This window comes from Onychostoma macrolepis, chromosome 22 (assembly GCF_012432095.1).
Source record: "Onychostoma macrolepis isolate SWU-2019 chromosome 22, ASM1243209v1, whole genome shotgun sequence".
NCBI lineage: Eukaryota > Metazoa > Chordata > Actinopteri > Cypriniformes > Cyprinidae > Onychostoma > Onychostoma macrolepis.
The window spans coordinates 3,731,071-3,758,144 of NC_081176.1; the positions used below are offsets into that span (position 1 = coordinate 3,731,071).

General features: G+C 35.6%; 3 protein-coding genes across 13 annotated transcripts; 1 reads left to right on the forward strand and 2 right to left on the reverse strand.

The window, feature by feature from the left end:
* Positions 1–838: 838 nt before the first annotated feature.
* LOC131529705 (uncharacterized) lies at positions 839–25,367 on the forward strand. 11 transcript variants are annotated; one of them, XM_058759550.1, is made up of 9 exons: positions 839–948; positions 4,146–4,228; positions 9,786–9,861; positions 14,875–14,988; positions 17,091–19,650; positions 20,816–21,139; positions 21,440–21,793; positions 21,901–21,974; positions 22,352–23,542. In XM_058759550.1, the coding sequence occupies exons 5-8, from the start codon at positions 19,575–19,577 to the stop codon at positions 21,969–21,971; spliced, it is 825 nt and encodes a 274-aa protein (XP_058615533.1). In that variant the 5' UTR covers positions 839–948; positions 4,146–4,228; positions 9,786–9,861; positions 14,875–14,988; positions 17,091–19,574; the 3' UTR covers positions 21,972–21,974; positions 22,352–23,542. The 11 variants fall into 11 exon arrangements, 9 of the variants coding, with proteins under 9 accessions (XP_058615533.1, XP_058615534.1, XP_058615532.1 ...); XM_058759551.1 differs by lacking the exon at positions 839–948 and having other exon boundaries at positions 4,166–4,264; XM_058759549.1 differs by lacking the exons at positions 839–948; positions 4,146–4,228 and adding an exon at positions 6,892–6,993.
* Positions 941–5,667, reverse strand: LOC131529703 (natural killer cell receptor 2B4-like). The gene is made up of 6 exons (XM_058759546.1): positions 5,587–5,667; positions 4,793–5,110; positions 4,355–4,642; positions 4,124–4,240; positions 3,817–3,881; positions 941–1,449 (listed from the first exon to the last, which is right to left on the reverse strand). The coding sequence occupies exons 1-6, from the start codon at positions 5,621–5,623 to the stop codon at positions 1,396–1,398; spliced, it is 879 nt and encodes a 292-aa protein (XP_058615529.1). The 5' UTR covers positions 5,624–5,667; the 3' UTR covers positions 941–1,395.
* LOC131529706 (SLAM family member 5-like) lies at positions 8,453–12,334 on the reverse strand. The gene is made up of 6 exons (XM_058759559.1): positions 12,272–12,334; positions 11,020–11,355; positions 10,104–10,397; positions 9,763–9,873; positions 9,597–9,658; positions 8,453–8,724 (listed from the first exon to the last, which is right to left on the reverse strand). Exons 2-6 carry the CDS (start codon positions 11,327–11,329, stop codon positions 8,677–8,679), a joined length of 825 nt encoding a protein of 274 aa, XP_058615542.1. The 5' UTR covers positions 11,330–11,355; positions 12,272–12,334; the 3' UTR covers positions 8,453–8,676.
* Positions 25,368–27,074: the final 1,707 nt, after the last annotated feature.

Genomic DNA, 27,074 nt, shown 5'->3' on the forward strand with positions numbered 1-27,074 from the left:
GTAAGTCTTGAATCAACTGATTCATTCAAACCTGCTGATTAATTCATGAACGAAGCAAGTGACAGTTTTTATAAATGGGTGAATGACAGTTCATCATGAATCATTGACAGTTTGACTGTTTGTTAAAAAACCCTGCATCATTCAAGAATGAAACACCAGTCTGTGTTACTGGAAAACTGTTCTGCCTTTTTAACTTTTGTTAGCAAAATAGGGCAAAAACTGTCAATAAATATTAACTTATGATTTATTGAACTGTTAAATACGGTGGCCGAGAGAGCTCAGCGCGCCGCAACTTCACAAAACATATGCAAATAGAAAAAGCACCAGCAAATCAAGAAAACATCTTCATCAGTTTGAAAGCAGGTGCTGCAAATGCTCAAACACATAAAGAAACGCACTGCAAATGCTCACAACACAACCAAATAAAGATTTTTATTTGCAGCGCATTTGTTTGGTTGGTTGTGTTGTGAGCATTTGTTTTCTTAATTTGCAGGGGTTTTTTTTCTATTTGCAGCGCGTTGAGCTCTCTCGGCCACCGTAGTTAAACCTGTTTTATATAAAAAAAAATTTTTTTAAGTTGTTTTCTGTAAAGTAGATGTCAAACTGTGAGTATTGTGAGCAGGAATGGAAAAAAAAAAAAAAACACCTTTAACCACACATTATTCAAACGGACACTGACACCTCAGACGCGCTCGCAAACTGACATCAAACACCAACATCTAGCAGTAGACATGCTCGTGCAAAACATGTCTGTACAGAATGAAGCAGGGTTCACTTTGACTACTTTTGATGAGTATTTTGCATCTACGTTTTGCACTTAGGGATACACACACATTTTTGAGACTTTAAAGGCATAGTTCGTCTAAAAACTGAAATTTCTGTCATCACATACTCAACCTAACGTAGTTCCAAACCCATAAAACTTTTGTTCATCTCCAGAACATGAAGGTGTGTTTAATATTCTCTCGTCATTTTACATTATCCATTGAAAGTCCACACAACTAACCTCTTCAAGCTTCAAATAGTTTATAAAAACATTGGGCTTTTATTCACGTGTAAACACTGACTGATGCACATACATAGAGCTCATCAAATATGCTAAACATAGAAGCTCAAACCTGCATGCTTGATTTGCAAGAAACAGTGAGGATCATTTCTGCACATCAGGCAAGTCTGTATTTACTTTCTGAAGCTTCAAAATAGACTTTTAATGGATGGACCAAATTAAAAGATATGACATTAAAAATAACCTCATTTGTGTTCCGATATCATGTCATCTATATGAATTTTTTAATGAATACATCTGGTGATTCTCACCAATCCCAAAACTCAACAATACAAACGTTTGAGTGAAAGCAATCACACAGCTGGATCTGGTACTTAGAAAAGGTTTGATCATACTCTTATGGCGACAGATGCATATTCCACGTGAGTCTCCTCTTTGATTTTCTGTAAAAAAAAAGAAAAGAAAAGAAAAGAACAAACACAAGATATAATCATAACAAAATTATAGGAATGTGGCATTCAGAAAATATTTGCCTTCCTATTGCTGCTAAGGTTACTTGAGGCAGATTGAGATCAGATTCTCAGTTGTTTAGCTTTAAGGCCTTTATTTAAATGAATACTTTAGTTATTGGAGTTTTAATCTGTAATTACAAAAAAAAATCTTACAATGAAAGCAAATTGAAGGCCTAAATTTTACATTGGAAAAACTAAATAATAAAAAATTAAAAAATGAATGAATTAATTAAATTAAAAATAAGAATAAAATTTAAAATTTACAAGGGGTCGCCAAGCCCCCAACCCTACCTTGGCGCCGGCCCTGAATAAGATAATGTGCATTATAAAAATCTAAACAATTCAGATAATAAGGTATCTAGAATAATTAAAAGAACAGATAAAATACTTGAAAAATCTGGTCAAATACCTTACCTAATTATCCATCATTTTGACTTATATCTCTTTTCTTAAAAGTCTGAAATCTGAGATTTATCATTTTATTTAAATATTTATTTTTGTCAAAACTTTATTTTAATATGTATACAAGTTAATACATAACACATTATGTTGTATTCATCCAACCAACATTTTTTGTTCATTTTGTTCACAAAAAAAAAAAAAAAAATCCTCAACTTTGATTTCTTGGTGAGTAATAAGTACACTTATGGTACTATTGTGAGTGTACAATGAACTGCACAGGTCTAACAGTATGCAAAAACATAAACGTGATGCAAGCTGCACAGAAAAATTCACAGTTTTTCCAAATGCATAAATAACAGCAGATGTGTGACTGTGTTTGAACAGACCTGTGAACCATTTCTTTAGTTGTGAAGTAGCATGTTGTATTTCACACTAGAATTTCTAGCCTGCTAGTGCAAGTTATGTGGTCTGTTACCTGGCATCTTGCTGCAAAATGCAAATCTCATAGCACCAGTTAAACATGTGGCAATATAAACAAATTACGTTACATTGGATACTATTGACAAAACTGTGAAATAAACTGAATAAAATTAGAGTACTAATCAGATTTAATACCCTATATTGAAGTAATAACAGATTGGACAATCAATCAATCAATAAAATACAAATAATGATCTGATATGTGATTTTGTCATAGCAATAGCCAATCTGTGCCAAATGTCTGTGGAAAAAAGAACAGTGTAAATGCAGCCGTGGTGTTAAAAAAAAAGCAGATCTGACTTTAATCATATGATTTAAAAAGCTCTGTTTCTCATGGATTGTATGAGTAATGTGTGCATCGTTATGACTTTCACTTCCTGAAGGCATGCATATGTTCACTTAATTTACTTGAAAAAAAAAAAAAGCCTCTACCTACATTTTATTGCTGTACCAGTACATACAATTCACTGCATTATTCACATATAATGACGATCTTATGGCTTTTATACTGTGCATATCTGATATGGTGCTGTTATGTGTGTGTAAGAATGTGAGACAAAAACACTTGCTCTCACATATCTGAATGTGATTTGATATAGAGACTAAATACAGATTAAGTAAGAATAATTGACAACAGGCCGTTGAATTATTAGAAAATAATGCACACCTGAGGTGGTGATGCAGCCACGACGCAAGGTGGAGTCTCTACTAAATTTTAAGTTAATTTTCGTCACGAACAGCGCCATTGCTTAAAAAAAAAAAAGTTACTATGCTTAAACCATGGTAACCACAAATTAACCATGGTTTAGTTACACTAACCGTAGTTTAACCATGGTATTTGTAGTAAAACTGTGGTTATACAAATTGTAATAAAAAAAAAAAAAAAAAAAAACATGGTTACTGCACTTTTACTATAAAAAAAACATGGTTAATTTTCGTAAGATAGAAAAAGATAGAATATGTGCTTTCCGTGCTTCTGTTTTTAAAGTGTTTGCTCATCTGCAATACGTCTATAGGACGTTTCCTATATCAGGTGTCATAAGATGTCTTTAAGATGTTTGATGATTTAAAATATATGTAAAACTGACATCTTACAGACGTCTATCAGATGTTTGTACACAGCAGATGCTTTCCAGATCAAATCATCTTTAACAGACATCTTGCAGATGTACGTGTGCTATCTGGGTATTTGATTGGTCAGTGTCTTTGTGGGTTTTGGTTATTTTGCTGTTGTAGGCTGTAAGGACCTTTGAAATAACTGAAATCATTTGGCGAAGTGACATGTAATGCGGTCAAGACCTGCCTGGAACTACGTTCGCCGTGCGTTTCCCTGAAAATTATATATGCACAACTTAGAACGTTCGTCAGCCAATCAGATTCAAGCATTCAATGGCCCCGTAGTATAAATGATCTTACCATTTGTGCTTTTCTTTTGATGAACATTGGCTCAGCATAAGTGATCATTTCTTCACACGTCTGAACTGTTCAAACAACAATAGAGGCAGTAATTGCTTTAAACAGTCAATTTTAACTGTTTCTTTACAGCAAAGGTATTATTGTCAAGGCTCAAATGTAATACAATTAATTAAAAAAAAAAATTAGAAAACTAGATGGCATTAACTACAAAATTATGACTGTAATAGTGATAATTTGGGCTATTAATTGAGTAAAAATATTTATTTTTAAACATATTTCTTGTTTAAAAGCAGTAATTAACACTTGCCTTCTCTGTCAATTTTTCTAAGTTTCTTGCAGATGCAGCACATCACGACTGCAGCTACAACCAACAGAGATCCAGCAGCAGAAATCAACACTTTGTACAATAATGGTAGGCTCTGATCTGTAATGGACAAGAAGCGCCATTGTGAGTGAATCTGGCAACAAACACTATCCAACATCAGCAGATCAGCTCAGTTAATTAACATTAGTTAATATCAACACCAACATACACTACCTTCACATGCATGACAGAGTTGAGTGATGTTCAGATGTCTCGTCTGGTTGCTGATGGGATTGTTGAGCACACAGCTGTAGGTGTTTTTATCCTGATATTCCACCTCCAGAGGTAGAGAGAGACTGATGCTGAGATCAGACACACTGATGCTGGACAATAAACTGTTTCCTTTGTACCAGGAGAGAGTCACATGACCCACATTCACCACTGAACACAACAATGAACAATATGAAGATGAAGAACATGATGATGAAGAGTTACTGCTGATGACAGGAACAGGCAGAAGAGCTGAAAAACATGAGAGAATTAACATATATATGAACAAATCTAATCAACAACCTTATTTTCACTTTAATATGTTGAGTAAATGTTTAGTGTACTGTAAATATTGAATAAAACAAAAACATGTGAAGGGCAGGGCAAATGATCTCTACCTACCATAGACAGAAACAATGAATGTTTTTGATGATGATCTTGCTCCACTTATCTCTACTTTATAGAGTCCAGCGTGTTGAGTTGTGATGTTTGTGATGGTCAGAGATCCAGTTTGACTGTCCAGCTTCAGTCTGTCTCCGAATCTCTCATCAATATGAGCATACATGGAGGAGATGTGATTGGTTTTTCTTATTCTAGCTATGAGAGATTTTATAGTACCAAAAGTCCACAGTACGTCATTGTTTTCATGTATTTCAGTAACATTAGAGTTTAAAGTGACAGAATCTCCCTCCATCACTGACACTGACTCACCAAACACACCTGAAGAACATGAACATGCAGATTAAAGCTCCGTTTGCTTTATAAAGCCTGAAATCAGTTTTAGATTGTATTGTTTATATGTAAACTGAATACAGCAGAATATATTTAATAAATTTAAACTCATGTGTTCTACAGTAAAATCAAAGTTACTTATATTTAAAGAATAAATACATGATAATAATTATGGCTTCTCATAGCTCCCTGCGCCGGATTCTTTAATTCACACGGGGTGTCCACAATTTTTGTCCAGTGAATTTCCATGACTTCTGTGTGTTTACTGCTTAAGTGTTTTTAAAAATATTTCTTAGACATTGCTGAAGAGGATTTGCATTTATAATCCTTGAAATAATGTGTAATTACAAAAGATGCATGAGATTTGAAAGCGGCTTAATGAAAGCAGTTGCTTTGTTACCATGAAACGGAAAGTAGGCAATATTATAACATTTTATTCATAAAATAAAACTTGCATAACTTACCGAGCAGGTGCCAGCAGCAAAAACAGAACAAAAACATGAGAAATATTTTATTAAACCTTTCACTAAAAAGTATGATCCAATAAGATCATCTACTGAAAACTCTCAACCTGTTCATCTGGTTTGTAAATCCTCCCACAGCAGTATAAGACCCACCTATTTTACATGTCCATGCTCTGAACATGGTTTGGAGAAGAAGAAGAAAAAAAAAAAAAGTATATATTGCATGTTGTTGTTGTTTTGGAAGTACATTTCATAGCAAAATGAAGCTATGTTTAATTGGTTGTACATATATTTATAGTTTTAGTGCATGCAACACAGTTAAAACCATCTGCCATCTCACACTATCCATTTTACTTACACTCATCTTCGCAGTCAAACTGAAACCTACTGTGGTGCAAATTTTCTTTCTTTTTTTATTTATGAATTCATTACTTTTTTTCTTTCTTTTTTTCCAGAAATGCTGTTTGCTCTGTTAGGTGTTCGAACAGTTTGTAGGTCAGAGTGGACATTCAGCGTTTATAGGTGAATAGTGTCTTCCTGTCCTGCTGCTAGCTTTTATGACTCTTTAATCATCAGAAACAAACCATGATGAGACACTTTGTTTGACACAGAGTGAGAGAAACAAAAGAAACACACAGATTAATTTGATGATATTTAATAAATCAAGTGCCGGTTCATGCAAGCCACATCAGTCAAACATTTGAGACTGTCAAAAATATCTTGTAATATGTTGTTTTGTTTTGATGGTTTCATACAACCAATGCTGCATGGACAGGCAGCCAGTTCTCATATGCAGTGAACAAAGCCTATGATATATGGGGAGGGGATACAAACAGGTTTTATGATATGCAGTTGTAAAATACATCTATGGAACATGTAGGTTTGTCTGAAGAGTGAATGCGTGAATTGATGATTCATCTGTATTTCTCACCATCACAATCACACTTTAAGATCTTTAGTGTTACTGGTGATTATAATTGTATTGTTAAATGCATTTTATTTGATTTTTGGGTTTTTGTCAACCATGTAAATTAAAAAAAAAAAAATTGCATGACTGCATTTTTAGTCAGTTTTCTGTTGAGCTCACAGTCCTGTAGTGCTGTTTTAGCTGCTGTTGCTCAACCCACCAGAGGGCGCTATTTATTTGTCTCTTGCTTCCTTCCTTTATTTGTCTCTTTGCCGCTGTTTCATGTACATTGGACTAAAGGACTGTCAATCATGTGTATGACGTCCCAACGCTCGACCAATCCGCTGCCGTGTCGGCAGAATAAAAGGCCCTGTTAACATTGTTTGAGTAGAGTGAGCCATATCGATGTCAGACTACACTCAATTCTGCCCCTGTCACTCCAATCATGATTGTTTGTTAATGTATTTGTCATGTGGTTCTGAACCTCCACACATCTTGGGGTTTGTTCTATGTTTATTGACATAGGCATATTTCAGTATTTGTTCCGTTTGATAGTCAGCATTGATTTAGCGTCAGGATTTAAGTCTTGTGTCAAGCGCAGTGCTTGTAGACTAGGCTCAGCTCTAGCTCTCGTGGTCCATTGCCATCCACAATTTAGCTCCAACCCTAATCAAACACTCCTGAACAAGCTAATCAATGTCTCTAGGATTACTAGAAAATTAAAGGCAGGTGAGTTTGATCAAGGTTGGAGCTAAACTCTACAGGAAAATGGAACTTGAGGAACAAAGTTGAGAACCCCTGGTGTAGCCTATACACCATTTTAGCGAGCTTGTGTAACACTTTCTGGTAATAATTAGCCAAGGTGATAAACGCAGTGTGTAAATTAGTGTAGTTAAGGCGTTGAATAGCCTACTCTGGAGTTTTCTGTTTTGTTTGTACATTTTCTTTTTGGTAGTTAAGTTCTGGGTTAGCCTAGTTGCGGAAATTGTTTGGATGTGATTATTTCTTTGTTTTGACCGACACTCTTGTTTTCTATGTTTGTATTTCTTTTATTTATATTGTTTGCAAGTTATTCACACCGCACTAATATTTGGACATATGAGGCTCGTTTGAGTTGAGCAAAATCTGTGCAGAAACGATCACCACAAGATGCATGCCGGTTAGAAATGTGACAGAGGGCAGTCCGCCTTGCTTTGATGTCATGTCGACGTTACATATGCCAAAAATCTCGAGCGCAGTTGCTCTCTCCTCCAGCTGCTGTGCTGACCAAAAGCATGATGGGAAATGACTTGCTGACTACACAGCTTAATGCTCGTTGGTTCGCGTAGCCTAACCGTGAGGTTTCCTTCTCTTCTAAAACTCAATAAACCTCAATTTTTTTTTTTTACCTGATATATTCCAAACAGTATGAGTGTTATCTCTGTGCGAGAAGATTGTTATCATAGGCTGTGTATTATTATTATTATTATTTTAGAAAAAAATATACGTTTGTATTAAAGTAAGAAATGGGTGTTAAATATGCATTTCGAATGGAATTAAATATCAAATACTTTGAGTGTCTTGTTCATAATATGTATTTTCATATAAAACAACAGAGCTGAAATTATATCTTGTTTATTAGCAACACAGCGCAAGGGTGTGAATACGCGATATATTTTCAGTGGTTATCTGTCCGTCTTCACTGCACTTATTTCCCTCATCTCCTCACTGCAGCCGCCTGCTCTCGCCTACATTTCAGGCGAGGCTCATATAAAACGAGCCTATTCTGTCTCATTGTTTGATTTTGTTATTTGCACTGCAGTAGTAATATCTCACTTAGGCCTAAATGTTGCGCAATCATCCCCTTTTAACATCAAGCGCGTAACGGCACAAATATCAAAGACATCAGCAATGCTCTCCGTATTCAGTTATTTGTTAAATAATAATAATAATAATTAAAAAAAAACCAATGGAGCATGGTGAAGAGTAGGAATAATAGCTATTTATTAATTAACACTAGGTACATTTCTGTTGGCTATGCAACTGAACAACTAAATTAAAATAAAATATTGTGTTTTATTTTACACAATAACATCAATAGATGTGATAGAAAGAGTGAAAACAAAACAGAGACATCCTGGAAAAGAATAAATTTGAGGTATTGTTCTCTAGAATTGTCTGCAGCAGATAGATGGCTTATTTGATCATCGTTTTTTGGGTATATTTTCATACACATGTTCCGCCTTTGATTTCTGCAAGAAGAAATACATTCAGTCAGGAGTCTTGATGATGCAACAGACAATTAATAACCTGAATAGCATGTTTATTCTCTTAATTAACCTTAAGAATGCAAACCTTATTAACTGAACGCTTAATCTTGCCGTCTTGTTTTGTTGAAAAACAGAACAGATGCTAACTTGGAGCAGCGAGAAGAAAATGACATCAATCCCGCTCATCACATGACTTTTTATGCCGTTAAATCATCAAACAGATTATTTATGTTCTGAAGGTTTGTAATGACACACTAAGAATGATTCTTTCAAGCAAAACAAACAGCAAAGATAGCTACTAGCAGCGCGACTACAAATCAACCGATGACCTCTAAAGTTGCATTTCACCTCAGACAAGTATGAACCGCATGCAGAGCAGCTGCAGCTCGAGACCAGAATTCAGCACAGCAACATGCGTCAACAGCTTGTGTCCTACTTTCTTTCTTGTAACTATCTACTGGTAGAAGCTAACTTTGAATGATATTTTAGAACAACAAACCGATTTATTTAGAGTTAGAACTGTTTACATATGATTTTAAACAAAGATAAAGTAGGCCACACCACATTCATAACAAATGATACGTAATTAAAATAAATACATACATTAAAAAAAATAATACAAACTTTCCTTAAGACAGCAGCATGTCAAAAAGAATAAATTGTCCATAAACTAAAGGCGCATCACAATGTTTTTTTTTTATTTGGCTTGTGTATGACCTGAAAGTCCCCTTGACTGTCCTTTTATGAAAAAAACAAACAAACAAACAAAAAACCTGACCGACTGATGCTGCAAACTTCAATCAGCAAACTTCAATCACACTAAAAAACTGCAACGACTTCTTGCAACTTCTTACCGTTTTTCTTGTTGCTGGTTTACACAATGCTGAACCAGTTCTGTCTTCCTCCTGGATCTCAACTGCATTAACAATAATACACCCATGTATTAAAATGACCAAGTTTTCAATATATTGACATATGTGTCTTAAATATTTGTAAAGATGAATTGTTTGTCCTCCTGACCTGTTTTTCTATGTTTCTTGCAGATGCAACACATCACGACTGAAACTACAATCAACAGAGATCCAGCAGCAGCAGAAATCAACACTATGTACGATAAAGGTAGGCCTTGATCTGTAATGAACAAAACGAGCCATTAGTGTGAGTGAATCTGTCCATCTGATCTACAACAAACACTATCAAACGTGATAGATCAGGGGTGCGTTTCCCAAAAGCAACTATGGTCGCAAGTTCCGTCGTTACCAATAGAGTTCAATGGGACTTACCACCATAGTTAGCTAACGATGCTTTTGGGAAACGCACCCCAGGTCAGTTAATCATCGTTAATATCAACAGCGACATACCTGCACATGTGTGACAGAGTTCACAGATGTCCAGATGTGTGGTCTGGTTGCTGATGGGATTGTTGAGCACACAGCTGTAGGTGTTTTTATCCTGATATTCCACCTCCAGAGGTAGAGAGAGACTGATGCTGAGATCAGACACACTGATGCTGGACAATAAACTGTTTCCTTTGTACCAGGAGAGACTCAAATTTCTCTCATTTACCACTGAACACAACAATGAACAATTCTGCTGTGATGATGGTGAAAGATTTTGTGAAAAATTTCTGGTAATGTTAGGAGCTGGCAGACGAGCTGAAAAACATAAATGAGCAGAAATATAAATCTGATCATCAGTCTTGTTTCTGATGTAGTGTGCTGACGGTCAGTAAGTGTTTCTGTAAAATGAACTATAAACTTTTATTTTTGAGTTCAGGACAAATTAAGCTCAGTCAACAGAATTAGTGGCATAATGGTGATTACCACAAACAAAAAATGTTGACTCATCCCTTGTTTTCTTTTAAAACTGAAATTGAGGTTATGTTGAGGTGTCTACAATGGAAGTCAATGGGGTCAATCTGGAAACATTTAAATGTTAAACTCTGCATATTTTACAACTTTGTGTTTGACAACAATATAATAAACCTTGAAGCGACTGTAAAAAATCGATTTAAACAGCATTACAGCTCAAAATAATACACTAGTTTGAACAGAAGAATTAATGTGTTATAAGCTATATGTGTTATTAAGGAATTGAGGCGCATTGACTTCCGCCTCAACGGAACTTTTTTTTTTTCTTTTCTTAACGAGTCAAAAAATTAGTTTTGTGATAATCAAGCATATGTGACAAATTATGTCCATATTTCTTTCATCACAAAATATTAATTTAATAAAACAGGAATATGATCAATGCTCAACAAATTATGTCTCAACTCACCATAGACAAAAATTGTATGGTTGATTTTTTTTAAAATGTATTTATTTGATGGCTGTGTTATTCCACTTATCTGTACTTCATAGAGTCCAGCGTGTTCAGTTGTGATGTTTGTAATGGTCAGAGATCCAGTTTTACTGTCCAGCTTCAGTCTGTCTCTGAATCTCCCATCAGGAACATCAGATGTGAAGATTCCATAAACTCCACTGATTTCTGCTATCATAGATTTTTCAGCTCCAAATTTCCACAGTATGTTAGCGCCTTCATATGTTTCAGTAACATCAGTGTGTAGAGTAACAGAATCTCCCTCCATCACTGACACTGAATCACCAAACACACCTGAAGAACAAACAGATTTTACACCGATTAATGTTGGTTTAGAAAGCCTGAAATCAGTTTGTAACCTTTTAATAGCAGCAAAAATGAAAGTCGACATATGAACAGACAGATGTGTGTGAATCAATAATTTCATCTTTAATGTTTTAAAATAAATGTGACATACATAAGTCCATTAAAGATGGGTAAAACTAAGTTTAATTCTGTTAAACACCTTCCGTAGCTATATATTTTTATATTTGGCTTATTGCAACAGGCTCACTAAAAACTGTGAATTTGAAAAAGGAGAAGGACGATTGCAGAAGGAGCTTTATTTCTCCGAAATGAAAATAAAAGAAGCTGTAAAAACGCATCTGTAACTTACCAGCCAGAAAATACAAACAGAACAAAACAAGCATGTGAAACATTTTCTTCAGTTGTTCAGCGAGAACTCTCAATCTAATAAGACCTGCTGATAACACTGAAGCTGGTGTGTGTGAATCCTCCCCCGACAGAGTCTGACCCTCCTAGTTCACACACACACACACACACACTCTGAATGCATGTTATGATTGTGTACGTGCCATGGGTGTGATTGCCTTTTGTGTGATTAATCGCGATCAACTGCACACTTATCATGAAATTAAGCATGCACCATTTATCTTAACACATTCATTTTGTCATTATTTACTATATCCAACAAAGTAAACCAAAAGATTGAAGGGTGATTCTCGCAAAACTGTATTTTCTGCAAGCTTATTTCAAGATAAATTTAGATGTCTTTTCAAAAAAGGGCACTTGGAGACTCCAAAATGACACCAAAGAACCAAATTATATAAGAAGTATTGATGAATTCAGAATTAGTGTATGTGTAGCTTACAGTAGAGCTATCATAGATGGTTTGTTTGCACATCAATATATCAGACTCACACATACTTACTGTACGACTCCTGTACGTCACCGCAATTGTATTTTTCTTGTTTGCAGTCCTCATCCAGTTTTATTTAGTTTGTATTTAACACAGTGCAATTGTGTGAGGAAACTCAAGCTCTTATCCCTTTCTCTTTCGCCACTTCCACTTTTTTTCAGCACACATAAAAACTACAACTGCTAAAGTGTGATTTATCATGTTCTTTTTGTTTAGCACATGCTGTTGACATTTTATTCTTATATAGAAACGTGCGTCGTAGCGTACGAGTCGATAGGTGTCATTGTCGTACAGTCTACAAACCCACATCGTAGCCAAGTTTATCAGATCCACGTCGCACAGTGTGACATGCAATAATCTTATCGGATTGCTAAAATCGTGCAGTGTTTTTTTCAGTGGACATGCTGTTGTTGCTATCATATGGAATTCCTACTGAAGTGGACAGATGCATTGTGAACGAAATGTTTATCCAAGCATTATTTTTCATAGCAATCATATGGCAGTCTGGAAATTCCACCTGTTAAAGACATAAATACTCTGAGACAAGCAATATTAAAGGGGTCATATGATGCTATTTTAAAGATCATTATTTTGTGTATTTGGTGTAACAGAATATGTTGACATGCTTTAATGTTCAAAACAACACATATTTTTTCAAATACTGTATTGTAGTTCCTCTATGCCCCGCCTCTCTCAAAAGTCCCTCCTTCCATTAAGCATAGTCTGCTCTGATTGGTCCACTGGCGCAGTGCATTGTGATTGGCTGAACACCACAAGCACTCATCGGAAATGTAATGCCCCTTACCATAATCATGAGCTTCAGCTTTCAAGTTAGTTTTACCATCAGTTCATGCCCGAAAGGGGAACAGAGTCGCGTGACAGACACAGTGCTGATGCTCGTATGTATTTGCATATAAGCCGCAAATAAGACGATTCCGCTGTGATGTGACCCTGTTCCCCTCACACACACACACACGACACATTACGCGCAAAACTCCACATTTGAACAGTCAATAGCAAATAATTGAACTAATAACAAAACATACTTACAATCGCTGATTCAGAAGCGCCAGATTGTCAATGCAAAGTCGGAATTGACCTGGAATTGACCCAGAATTGACCCAGAATTTTTTTTTATAAATAGTCTTCGTGCATAGTCAGCCTTGTTCACTAGGTTCACGAAACTGTCCTCCATAAAATACGTTGCACAAATTTGAACATTTGGGTTGTGCTGTTGTGTTGTAAACAAATCTTAACCAATGATTCCTAATTGCATCTACTTTCTGAAGGCCAAATAAAGTGCTTTTGCTTTTGCACAGAAACACACAGCGTCTCCCTGACATGGCTGCATCAACACTACTGCGGTTACTGAAACCACACTTTCTTTCTTTGCGTGAACATTTGGGAGGCATTACGCAAATATTTCCACATGGTGACGTAGATGTGGGGGCGTGTTTGAATGGGCCGTTTTAGGGGGGTGTGGACGAGTCTTAACTTTGACAAAAAATATCTCTTTGGGTTTGAGACTTTAGTCTTTGCAACTTTCGGGATCTCATCTATGCACAAACAGCTTGTAATACTCCAAAGATAAAGGAAAACTTGAAATCACATCATATGACCCCTTTAACTTCTCCATTGTTAATGTGGAAACGCTTTGGTGGACACAGGGCCTTGTTTGAATGCATTCACTAACTGGATCATTGGACTGAAAACTTTCCTGTCTGTCTGTCTATCTATCTATCTTTCTGAAGTTTTTGACTATCTAATATGAAAGCATAAGATAGTGGAAAATTTACGGTGGCCGGGAAGTGCAAAACAACATTACAAAGTGTGAAACACTTTTACGAAAGCTCGAGACAAATTTACATTTTGGAAAACATTTTTACCAATCATAAAACACAATTACATGGGAAAAACACTTTTACCAAGGACGAAACAAATTTACATTTTAGAAAACAAATTAACATTTTAGAAAACAAATTAACAAGACGCAAAACACTTTTACCAGTCCCGAAACAAATTTACAATGACAGATTCTTCACGGAAAGGGAATGTACCACACACCGGAAGTGACGCGGTGAAAGGTGTTGTTGTTGTTGGTGAGCGCGGTAAATTTGTGTTGTGGTTGTGGAGTAAATGGCGTAAATAAAGTTTATGGTGACCGAACATGGACTGCGTCCGAGGGATGTTTTGCCCGTTTTGTGGCAAACACATGAGCAGCTTGATTTTTTTAAGCTTTACGTGTGGTCGGTGTTTGGAGTTTCTAAAGGACGCGGACTATAAATAATAAATAATAAATTGGATTAGTCATCCTAAATGTAATGATAAATCTTATGTATTTTAAAATGATTTTATAATTATTGCATTTTTGTAAACGGTAATATCCATCTCTCATTGGGGGTCTTACAGAAGTGTGACAGGAGCAGCTCAGTGTGATGCACACAAAGTACACAATTGTGTTATGTTTGCTTTATTTCCCTCTGATTATTTGTATTGTTTTAAGTTCATTGATCGCATTATTTCCTAATGCAGTGTTTATGTGCAACTTAACAATTATATATTGATCTACATGGAGAGGGAAAAAATGGACTCTTATTTTGACATTCTGATTGGAGAATCGTGGACAGAACGACGAACTGCGCATGCGCATGCATCCTCAGATAAGCAGAGGAGCTGTGAAAGAGCAGACGAAACTCTCCCGGTCTTCTGACATTATTCCTGTTTTACAGGTAAAGACACAGATTAAAAGAGAAACCTATAACAGTAGTACTGCGGTTGCATTATTACAGTGTACGGCGAATGTAAAGTTTTTAATTGTGATGCAGGTTTAGAATTTGTTGTCCTTGTAATATGTGGTGTTCACACTAACGTGAAAAAAATGTAATTTAAGTATTCCAGTGATCATTTTATCTGACTATAGTGTTGTATTGCTTGGTTCGGGTCACAAAATGTTTGTTTGACCATGCTAATGAGTTAATTAATAGCCTTAAGTATCTCTGGGAGGCTTACTCATCGCGTTTGGCGCGCTTTATAGTCACTTGACCACTCACTGAAGAAAGAATAGAAAGGGCTGGATCTGTGGTGATTAGGGCTGGACTGGTAATCGGGCATACCGGGCATTTTCCCGGTGGGCCGACGCACTGAAGGGCCCGAAAGGTTTTTTTTTTTTTTTGCAAGGACCATATCACGCAGGGACTACGAGCAGCCAGTGGCCCATTGGTTTGTCTCCTGTATTGACAGCGTAAACCACCCAATCACAATGCGCTACAGACGGAGCCTCCGCCTATATAAAGATCGCTTCACCCCAACTTCTTCCTCGTCGGCTTTTCCCACGTTTTCACAGCAGCTTTATCAAGAACAGGCTTGCTCTGCGGTGAGTGATGCGGCGTAAAGAGCCAGCAGGAGGAGGAGAGGAGAGCAGTTGAATCGGTAAAGTGCTTGATAGGGACTCGCAACGGAGGCAGGCATCTGTCCGGTGCGCGCGCGCCATTATTGCAGAATACGCAAACACTTTTTAATAAAACGTAAATTCATCCACCGCGATTTTTTGGCCAAGTCATGTCAAGTGTGTTCATAGAGGTTTCCATGGGCCAATGCGAATAAATGTAGATTTAAATTCGAAAAGACACGATATTGTCAGACCTGACGTTTTTTTATTATCCAAAACAACTAGATGCAATGATGCATATCTACACTACCAGTCAAAAGTTATTGAACATTTCATTTTGAATGTTTTTTTTTTTTTTAAGAATTCTCTTCTGCTCACCAAGCCTGCATTTATTTTATCCAAAATACAGCAAAAGCAGTAATATTGTGAAATATTTTTTACCATTTAAAATAACTGCCTTCTATTTGAATATATTTTAAAATGTAATTTATTCCTGTGATCAAAGCTGTATTTTCAGCATCATTACTCCAGTCTTCAGTGTCACACGATCCTTCAGAAATCATTCTAATATGCTGATTTGCTGCTCAAGAAATATTTATTATTATTAATGGATTCTTTGAATAGAAAGATCCAAAGATCATCCTTTATCTGAAATAAAAGCTTTTGTAACATTATACAATACACCATTCAAAAGTACCCAGTAATTTAGTAAAAAAAAGTAACCCAGTCAGTATAATTTTTGTTTTGTTTTTTGGGAAAGAAATTATGGAAATTAATGCTTTTATTTAGCAAGGATGCTTTAAATTGATCAAAAATCACAATATTACTGTTTTTGCTGTATTTTGGATGCAATAAATGCAGACTTGGTTGGCAGAAGGGACTTCTTTCGAAAAAAATAATGAAAAATCTTACTGTTCAAAAACTTTTAAATAGTAGTGTATATCATATACACTGGTGGTGGGCCACCAGGACCAAAAAATGTCAGGGCCGATTTTTTTGTCCCAGTCCAGCCCTGGTGGTGATCCATTATAAATGTACTCTTATGGGGAGAAAAGGAGTGAATTGCGTTTCACATTGGTTTTAAGAAACAAGAGTAGTTTGAAATACTCAAGTTTACAGTTAATGTGATGAGTAAATTCATATAAAATCACTTAGTGGTTATTAATATCATTATTGCTGTTTATAAAATGTCTGAGTATTTAGCTAACTAAAAATGGTAAAATGAAGAAAGGAGACAAGCGAGTGTCAGAATGTGATTTATTTTAATGTTGGTGGCACTTAAGTGATGTAATAAGCAACACAGACAAAATAATTTAAATTAATGCTTTAAAAGCAATTGTTTGTACTGGAGTTTTACTGGTTGTGCATTAAATAAACCAATCAGGGGCTGTGAAAGAGCAGTCGCGACTCTCCCGTTCTTCTGACATTATTCCTGTTTTACAGGTAACAGTAATCTGTCTGCGGGGTCTCTGAAGGCGGAGCCTGCAACATCAACATCTGAGTCAAACTGAAACCTGCTCTGGTCTGATTTTTTTAGACAAGCAGTTTGTGCAAGAGATGGCCATTTGTTTGTGTTCGGTTTGTAGGTGAAGACTCTCTTCCTGTCCTGCTGTCATGAACACCACAGCCTGCTTCCCTCCTACACAGAACAGCTTTACATTTAAAGATTAAAAAAAAATATATATATATGTTTTAAAAACAGTCGAATAAGAAATTCTGCTGTTCATCGATGTAACAGTAATTGGTTTAACAATATATTTTCTTTTATTCTTATTTTTTTTAAAGCTGTCATTGCTCTAGCTTATAATAAAACCAGTGTCTTATCATTGGGTAATCATTAGTGTTGTAACTAGGTAGAGATGTAATAGCTTATAAAGTATGGTTACAGTGCTGTAACAGATGTGATGAATTACTCAGAAAGAGAATATTAAAAGGTTTCTGAAAAGGTTTTTTTCTTCTTCTGAAGAGGGAAAAGTATAATCCTAAGAAGATTTGTTTTAAACTTTAAAGCAAAGGTGAGTTTCTACGAGGAACACGAAGATGTCCATGTCAATTTAACAATTTAGTTGGATCATCTGATAGCTACAGCAAAACTCATGCAGCCTCAGAACCGCCCACAGGATATGTTTATCCGTTCAGAGATGGTGTTAACATGAACACGGAACTTTGGTTTGTTTTTGTTGTATTTTTTCATTAGTTTTTCAGAGAAAAAGTGATGAAGTTCTTCATTTTAGTCACGGTGTTGGTTTCACAGATTGGTAAGTCAATGGCGAATAGCCAACCTCGGATCACTAACTCTCGACTCGACGTGTTATTTATTTATACTTGTTCTTAAAGTCGTCTTAACTGTGTGACATTAGGGCTGTACAATGAATCGCATTTTAGTTTCGGTTTCGATTTACAACTACTATAAAAACGTGTGCGTAGTTTGTGTATGTGCATAACCAACACTGCCGATTCCTTCCATAATGCCATAGCCCTGCATCCTGAGAGCCCTGCAAATAAAGAAATACATAACGAAGTGCATTGATTCAGCATTAACGTTGTCATAAGAATGGACATGCATTTTTTTTAATACTCTGCATTATTCTCTCCCACACATAACATTCATCTCTCAACCACCCACACATACTCACCTGCCCTCCACACAAAACACTCTCACATACATATATCTTTAATAATATACACTGATCACAGTGACTTGGTTGAGCAACCACATCATTTTACCGTGTCTTGATAACTCTGTGTATGTGACCGATTACCTTAACAACTTTCTCACATAGTGTTCGTCATTGTTTGTCGATGTTGATTTGTTATGTTTTACATTCTACACATTTTCGGTCCAAACCTGATGCAGAGAAGTTCTGCTGAGAATCAGAGGAAGCAATATTTTTGTTGTTTGTTTTTTTTGAGTATCCCGAGGACCTGGACACATTCATATCAAATTCTCTTGATGAACAAGGCCTGCATATGTTCATCTGATTCATGATAGTTGAAACATGTCTTTTGTTGAACATATATTTTTGTAAGATTATAAATGTAATTATTTTTGTAAAATAAGAAATATAAAAATGCCCAGTGATGATAGATTTAGTTTGGGCCATTTTACACTTTTTTTTTTTTAACAAATTTTTTTAAAAATTTTCTTCTGGGAACAGTAGTAAAAAAACAAAAAGCAACTGTGCAAATTTAGAACCCACCCCCTGGTAGACTTAAACAATTATAATAATAAATAAATAAAATAAAATGAATAAATAAATAATAATTAAAATTAAATAAACTAATATTAATAGATAAGTAATAAAATAAGTTTTACTAAGATTTTAGAAAAGATGACAACATGTACAGTACTTCTATGGCATCGTGAAGCACCTTTATTTTTAGGAGTGTAACCATCCTTTACGAAAATAAGAAAACATTTATTAGTGAAATGAAAGATAAAATTGTTTTATTCAGATCCTTGAAACTGCTATAATTGCTTTAACATACTTCCTGGTTTCGCCGGAATGGGGATGGGGAATCACAAGGAGATGTATAATTGGACTGGACGCTGTACAATGTACACAGGGTTCCCACGGGTCCTTGAAATCCTTGAAAGTTTGTGAATCTGATTAAAAATGTTCAAGGCCCTGGGAAGTTTTTGAAAATAAACAAACATGGATACAGGTCCTTGAAAATTCCATATTATTCCCTCCGGTCCGCTAATGTGTTATTTCGCCAACACTTTGTGGCCTATGCATACTAGCTTGCTTGATTTACGTTGCACATTTATGCGTTACGTTAAGTGTTTCCCACGTGAGGTACTTTGTGTTGTTCGTTACCATGACGTTCACAAGAAACTACTAAGATGGTACCTCAACGTTTCACAGACACACCGTGAAACATTGCAAAAATAGGCTGAAACCGCTGAAACGTGATGCCTGGAAAATGCACGTTTCAAGATATTTGGCTCACCAAAGAAGATTACAAAGAATGGCTTGCCGGAGATCCAAAGGATGTAATGGTGAATTGCTTTGCTTGTTAAGATAATGTAAAGCCATGAGACAAGAAAATCTTAAAAGCATATTCATATATCTTAAAACTTCTGGTTACATGAGCCTAAGCTCTTTTACATAAAATCCATGCAAAAGTTAATATCAGATCATTTTAGAATACAGTGTAGAATGTACCAAATATTATTCAATTTTATGCAAAACAGAAATACGACAAATAACAGATTTCTGTAATATGGCCAAAAAATAAAAAAAATAAAGCTTTTTTTACATAGTTGTGTTTTACACATGAAAACTGTAACAATGTATCTTACAAGGTGACGCGATGTAACCTTTGCTCTCACTTGAAATGTGTCCCCACATTAAGTCCTTGAATTTGAGGGTATTGGACCTGGAAAGTCCTTGATAGGTCCAAGGTGTGGGAACCCTGTGTATAATTCTGACATCACATTTGGATATGAACGGGGCTGGATGTGCAGCGCAGAAAACATGCTTGCCTTAAAGCTCCTTTATATGTCTGCACTATATTTCGGGGGCGTGCCCAAATGGTCAAAATACAAACAAAAATATTCAAAATGCCGGACCTGGCATTCATGTAAATACAGTGAACATAAGCAGTTAAAGTAATTTTTCTGTGTTCAAATACTTAATTCTGTCCCAGCTTATTTGGCAAAGACAACTATAAAGAATTAATTGGTTAATTTCCTCAAAAACTGCAAACTGTACTACTAATGACTAATGGTTTTGAGGCATTATAGAGAGAAGTACTTAAGCTTTTAGAGAGAAAATTGTCCTTCTTGTGCACTTTTTTATTCAGGATGATAATCATGCTGATTTTTTCCCCCTTTAATTATGGTTTCTTTTCTGTTCCTTTCTCTTTTTTTCTTTTTTTGTTTTGTTTCCTGGATCCTCCTTAACCACTTGCAGTGCCTTCTAGACATGTTACTGAAGCTTTATGATCTTATTTTGCATATATTTGTATAAGTTCTCATAAGCCAGCACAAGTTGATTCAATTAAAAAAAAAAAAAATGCTTTGTTGTCTACCCTAGAATGATAGGAAATCTTACACAACATACATTTAAAAATTATAGAACTTGCTGGGGAAAAATGCACGGTGCTTGTTGTATATGCTTTCTTAAGAGTTATTTATAACGGACATTTAACTTCTTCTCCAGGTGTTGTTGCAGACAGTGTTTTAGTGTCTGTGATGGAGGGAGATTCAGTCACTTTACACACTGATGTTAAAGCAAACCAACAAGAAAAGATTAAATGGTTTTTTAATGACACTCGCATAGCGCAAATCGGTGATCTCAGTAAAACCTGTACAGACGTCCAGTGTAATAAAGACACTGAAAGATTCAGAGACAGACTGAAACTGGACAATCAGACTGGATCTCTGACCATCACAAACATCACAATCACAGACTCTGGACTCTATAAACTACAGATCATCAGCAGCAGCAGCATGAGTGAAAAAGTCTTTCGAGTCATTGCTCAGGGTGAGTCGTTTAATACATGATTAAAGACTCTAAAGGTTCTACATTGTGTTTCAGGGACTTTTCATTTGTATTTTCTTGTTTTCCCTTTTATTTATTTAATTCCTGTTTGCTTTTGTTCTAGTTACCAGTTAGTTGTCAGTACTTATTGTCCTTACCTGCATGTGTCTGGTTTAGTTAATTGTTTTCTTGTGTATAAATATCCTCAATTATTTCTGTTCAGAGTCTGGTATTGTCTTGTTGTGCAAAGCTGTTATGCTTTCCTTTCCAAGTTAGTTCTCGTTATTTTCTTTGTTTCAATAGAGACGGATAAAACGAAGACCAAGACAGTGAACGAGGGAGAATCTGTCACTTTAGATCCTGGTGTAATAAAAAACACAAATGATTTGATGACGTGGTATTTTAATGATACTCTCATCGCTGAAATTGCTAGAGATCCCAGTAAGATCTCTACAGATGGGGACTTTGAAGATGCTGATGGGAGATTCAGAGACAGACTGAAGCTGGATCATCAGACTGGATCTCTGACCATCATGAACATCACAAACACAGACTCTGGACTTTATCATCTTGAGATCATTGCCAACAGCAGCAGCATCCGTCGTCAGTACAGCATCAGAATCATCATCGAAAAGAGCCATAGTGGGACTGGCTCTGGTGAGTATCTTACTTGGGTATTATCTGTTCACTCAATATATCTGAAATACATCTGGAAAAATCAACTATCAGTCTTTAGTAATAATGACTGTCTTTTTTCATGACAGGTGGGCTTGTGTTACTGTTTATTACAGGAGTATGTGTTGGTGTGTTGGTGTTCTGGTGGTTGCAGGTGTAACAGGTGAGAATTTCTTGTTGTGTGTTTTCTGTATGTGCATGTGTGATATGGTTTCATTCAGTTATCATTACAAAAATACTAATAATTTAATATTTAAGACAGTACTGCCACTTTTAAATGTGCAAGTTTAGGGAAGATGACAGGATTTTTAACTGCAAAATTAGAAACTTCTAAATTCTTTTAAACATCCACATTCTTCCTGAAAAGCTTGGATTATTTTAATCATAAAGCATTGGACACTGCATTCAAACATGATGCATTACTGTAGTACAGAAGATGACAATGTGATTTAGTTCATCACATTCAATAGATTGAAGTGTATGTGACTGAAACGTCAGTCGAGTCCATTTCTCTTAACTTCTGTTAATGTTTTCTTATAGGATAGTGGTGTAGAGAACTCATCTGTTCAAAGGACATCCTCTATTTATCTTAAAATATTCAAACGGCTGTCCTGTAATCGCACAGCGGAACAGTGTCATTTACGGTACAGTTTAAAAATCATTGTAATTTTAACCGTAAAAACTGTTTTGATGTAAACCTGTTATGTTCTCTTACAGAACTGGTTTGTCCTGTAGCCAATACTGTATATTTTCATAAGCTCTTCAGCTCATAAGCTCATAAGTTATTTTTATTGAACCCTTCAAAGAGTTTGAATCCCTGATAGAACCTTTTCTTCTAATAGTGTAGTAGCCTACAGAAGATGACAATGTGATTTAGTTCATCGCATTCAATAGACTGAAGTTTCTGCGTGTGTGTGCGTGTTTTTGTGACACATGAGGACATACATTCGTATAATGACAAGGGTATGACAGGTATTACAAGGAGAAGGTGACTTTTCATAACATTACCCCATATCCCCACTTTTCAAAACGCTTATAAATCACACAGAATGGAGTGTATTGAAAATCTGAAATAGCACAAAGTTTCCTGTAAGGTGTAGGGTTAGGTAGGACAATAGCACATACAGTTTGTACAATATATAAACCATTACGCTATGGAATGTCCCTGCTTTTCACAAAAACAAACGTGTGTGTGTGTGTGTGTGTGTAACTGATGGTGTGTGTGTAACTAGTCTGCACAGCGGAACAGTATCATTTACGGTACAATGTAAAAATAATTGTAATTTTAACTGTAAAAACTGTCTTTTAACTGCTGTAAACCTGTTACGTTCTCTTACTATATATGGCAACTGCTTTGTATTTCTGTGTATTATACTGTGTGCACCTTCTGTAGCCAATACTATATATTTTCATAAGCTCATTATAAAATTATTGTTACAAAATAGGACAAAAAAAAATTGTTAGTAGCAGTAGTCTAATTTAACTACATCATACTGATGACTTTCTGTGGCATTACTTGTAATATTGTTCATATTAAAATGCATAATTGTTATTAATAAATGTTGTACGTAATTGTTGTTATTTCTGTTTAATTGTAGACCTAAAATGTTAACAATACATTTTCTTAATACATCCTTGAAATGAGAAATCTCACATCCATTTGTGCCCGAACCCTTTGAGCGCCCCCTAGTGCTCGCACACAGATTATTCTCTTCAGAAGCCGCCTGTCTCTCAAGCAGGAGATTCCAGAAAATCCCAAACCTTGGGGAGTAAAAGTGTGGGCAGTAGCACGCTTATGCACAATAGGTTTTCTTTTAAAATAATGTACTGAATGTACCGAAAAATTATAATTTTTAAACTTGTTCAATGCAGAAACCTTTTTTTTTTTTTTTTTCTAGTAGCCATGGTTATTAAAACACATTTTCTGAGGAAAACAATCTACACAACTAATTGTAACACAGTTGTAACCTCGTGCATATGCTCCATTCAGCAAGTCACAAGTAGCGTGCAAAACATTTTCAGTTCCATTTATAGCATCTCAGAGCGAGTTATCTAAAGGCCCATCAAGATGAACGTTTATTCATCGTTACATCATTAACTGTCAGTAACTGGAGGAACATGAATTTGACTACTTTTAAAGTCCATTGGGCTAGTTTTGGCCAAATAATCCTATAAACAAGTCACGAGTAGCGTGGCAGACAGACTCTTGCGTGCTTTGGTTTTCTGTGTTGACGCCTTGGAAACAAAACCGGTTCAAAAACAAAAGTGCGAGGCCAGCAAGTATATGTACTTTTAATATTCCTCTTAATGTTTCACTTCATATTTGCACATTTCACATTCACACATTAAGGTTTCACTGAAATATCACTGTTTAATTTGAGAGAATGTATATTATTTGTCAAACATTATCATTATCATTAGTGTCTAACAGTAAGTTTTGCATTAGCAGCAGTGGAAAAAGCCTTTTAACCACATGCTATTCTCACCTCTAACATGCATCACAAATGCACATCAAGCAATGTTTGATAATAGGGGTTTTGTACACATGCTGTTAAGAAACAGATTAAATATTTAAGGGAACAAACTCAAAACGCTCTCAATCTGAGCTGGTACTCCAGTGGGAATGCTGTGAGCCATATGGACATTATCACATTTTTGTGTCAGAATTTGTGTACAGTTCAGGTAGATTGTGTCTGTGTGGAAACCTCGGCAGTTGTCCATTACTTCTAAAGATCAGAGATCACATAAATCCAAATGCCAAATGAAAGTTTCATTTTCTTATGCAGATAGGTGCATACTCCACATGATACTCTTCTGCAGCTGTCTGTAACAAAAAAAAAAAAGCATCACACAAGATACAAAAACAAAAATTTACAAAATTTCTTAATAAAAGGAATTTAATTACATTTTAAATAATTGAAAATGTAACTGCATAGTTCAGAAAAATGCATAAATAACAGCAGTCACAACCCACCAATTCTACCACTGATTTACTGAACCCAAAAGAACAATAGAATAAAAACTAATCTATAGTATTTTTATTTATATTTGTATTATGTGTGTGTCGGATCATCATAAAGCACAATAACACACATAACACACATTCACTTACCCGTTTCTGTTTATTTCGTTTGTAGAATGTCGGATCAGCGTAAACGATCTCTTTATCACAAGTCTGAATGGTTTCATTATCAGTCACAACAACAACTATAATACAATAAAAATATGCATTAAAAACAACAATAAAATATAACTTAAATATATAACTTAAAATATAAAATATATCTTAATGGCACCATATGTTGTGATGTTAATGTAATTCACAGAAATTGTAAAACCCGAAAACTACAAATACTACTCACAGTTCTTTCTTAAATACTGTAACACTTACCTTCTTGATCAGTTTTTCTGTTTCTCCTGAAGATGCAGAAGATCCTGACTGCAGCAAACAGAGATCCAACAGCAGCAGCAGAGATCAACACTATCAGAGATATGGTTTGTGAAGTAATGTGTCCATCCAGTGCTGTAATCATAAAGAAGTGAATGCATCAGTTTGATCTACAACAAAAGACAAAGATCAGGTCAGTAACTAAACACACATATCATCACTGCTGCTGTACCTGAACATGTGTGACAGAGTTGACTGATGTCCAGATGTGTGGTCTGGTTGCTGATGGGATTGTTGAGCACACAGCTGTAGGTGTTGTTATCCTGATATTCCACCTCCAGAGGTAGAGAGATACTGATGCTGAGATCAGACACACTGATGCTGGACAATAAACTGTTTCCTTTGTACCAGGAGAGAGTCACATGACCCACATTCACACTGAACACAACAATGAACAATTCTGCTGTGATGATGAAGAACAGTTTCTTCTTATGACAGGAACAGGCAGATGAGCTGAAAACATGTGAGAATAAAAATGAAAAAGAAGAAGATGCTTGGTTTAATGCGCTGGGTAAATGTTTAATATAATGAGAGTTAGTGTGTGATCTCACATCTGATATCTCACATAATTTTATAATGTAAATGGTTTCAGTAAAATAAAGTAAGAATATTTGAAGCACAAATTGTCTCTACTCACCATAGACAGAAACACTGAATACTTTTGATGACAGTTTCGTTGCACTTATCTTTACTTCATAACGTCCAGCGTGTTCAGTTGTGATGTTTGTGATGGTCAGAGATCCAGTTTGATCGTCCAGCTTCAGTCTGTCTCTGAATCTCCCATCAAGAACATCAAATGTGGAGGAGATTTTAGTCTCTCTATTGATTTTAGCAATCAGTAACTTTTCATCTCTGAAACTCCACAGAATGTCCTCGTCTTCATGTATTTCAGTAACATCAGTGTTTAAAATGACAGAATCTCCCTCCATCACTGACACCGACTTTATTTCTTTTGTCTCTGGGCCAAACGCACCTAAAGAACATGAAACGGTTTTGAACTCAGTTCATGTTGAATTAGAAAGCCTGAAACCAGTTTGCATTATTTTAATGTGAATTGATGAACGGCACCAAAGACACAAAAGATAAAATTTCACATAAATTTTATCGTAAACCTCAGATTGATTTGATTGACCTGGGAAGGAAAGCAAATGCAAAGCAACAGTATGTTCTGAAACAGAAGAAATGAAGCAGTAAAAATGCTTTTATAACTTACCAGTTAGACACCTCCTGCACAAACAGAACAAAAGAAGCATGTAAAACATTTCTTTACCAGTTCTGTGTCTGATCTAAAAAGACCATCTGCTGAACACATGGTGTGAATCCTCCCACTACAGAGTTTGACTCTCCTAATGCAAACGCACATGATCTACATGTTTTACAGTTACATATAAATATTCTTCTGACTCTTATTAAGACTTTAAATGTTCTCAAAGTAAAAACACTCTTTATTTTTATATTGATAGTTTTTTAAGGTAGCTGTCTAACTTATTAAATATGTAAAAGAAGAGTGTAATATTGTGTAAATCATCCTAAATGTCATGGTAAAATAAAGATTATGGATTTTAAAATGGTTTGCAATAAGGCTATTTAGTTGTAGTGAATAAAAAAACAGGTACATTTGTTTCCCATCTCTCATTGTAGGTGTTACTGAGGTGTGATACGAGCAGCTCAACGTGAAACATGAAGTCAAATAGAAACGTGCTGTGGTCTGAGTTCCTCACAGTGATGGTGTGATCAGTTAATGGACAAACATCTCATGCATGAGCTTTTGTTGCGGGTGTGTTAGTTTGTAGGTGAATGTTATTTGGTGGTTAA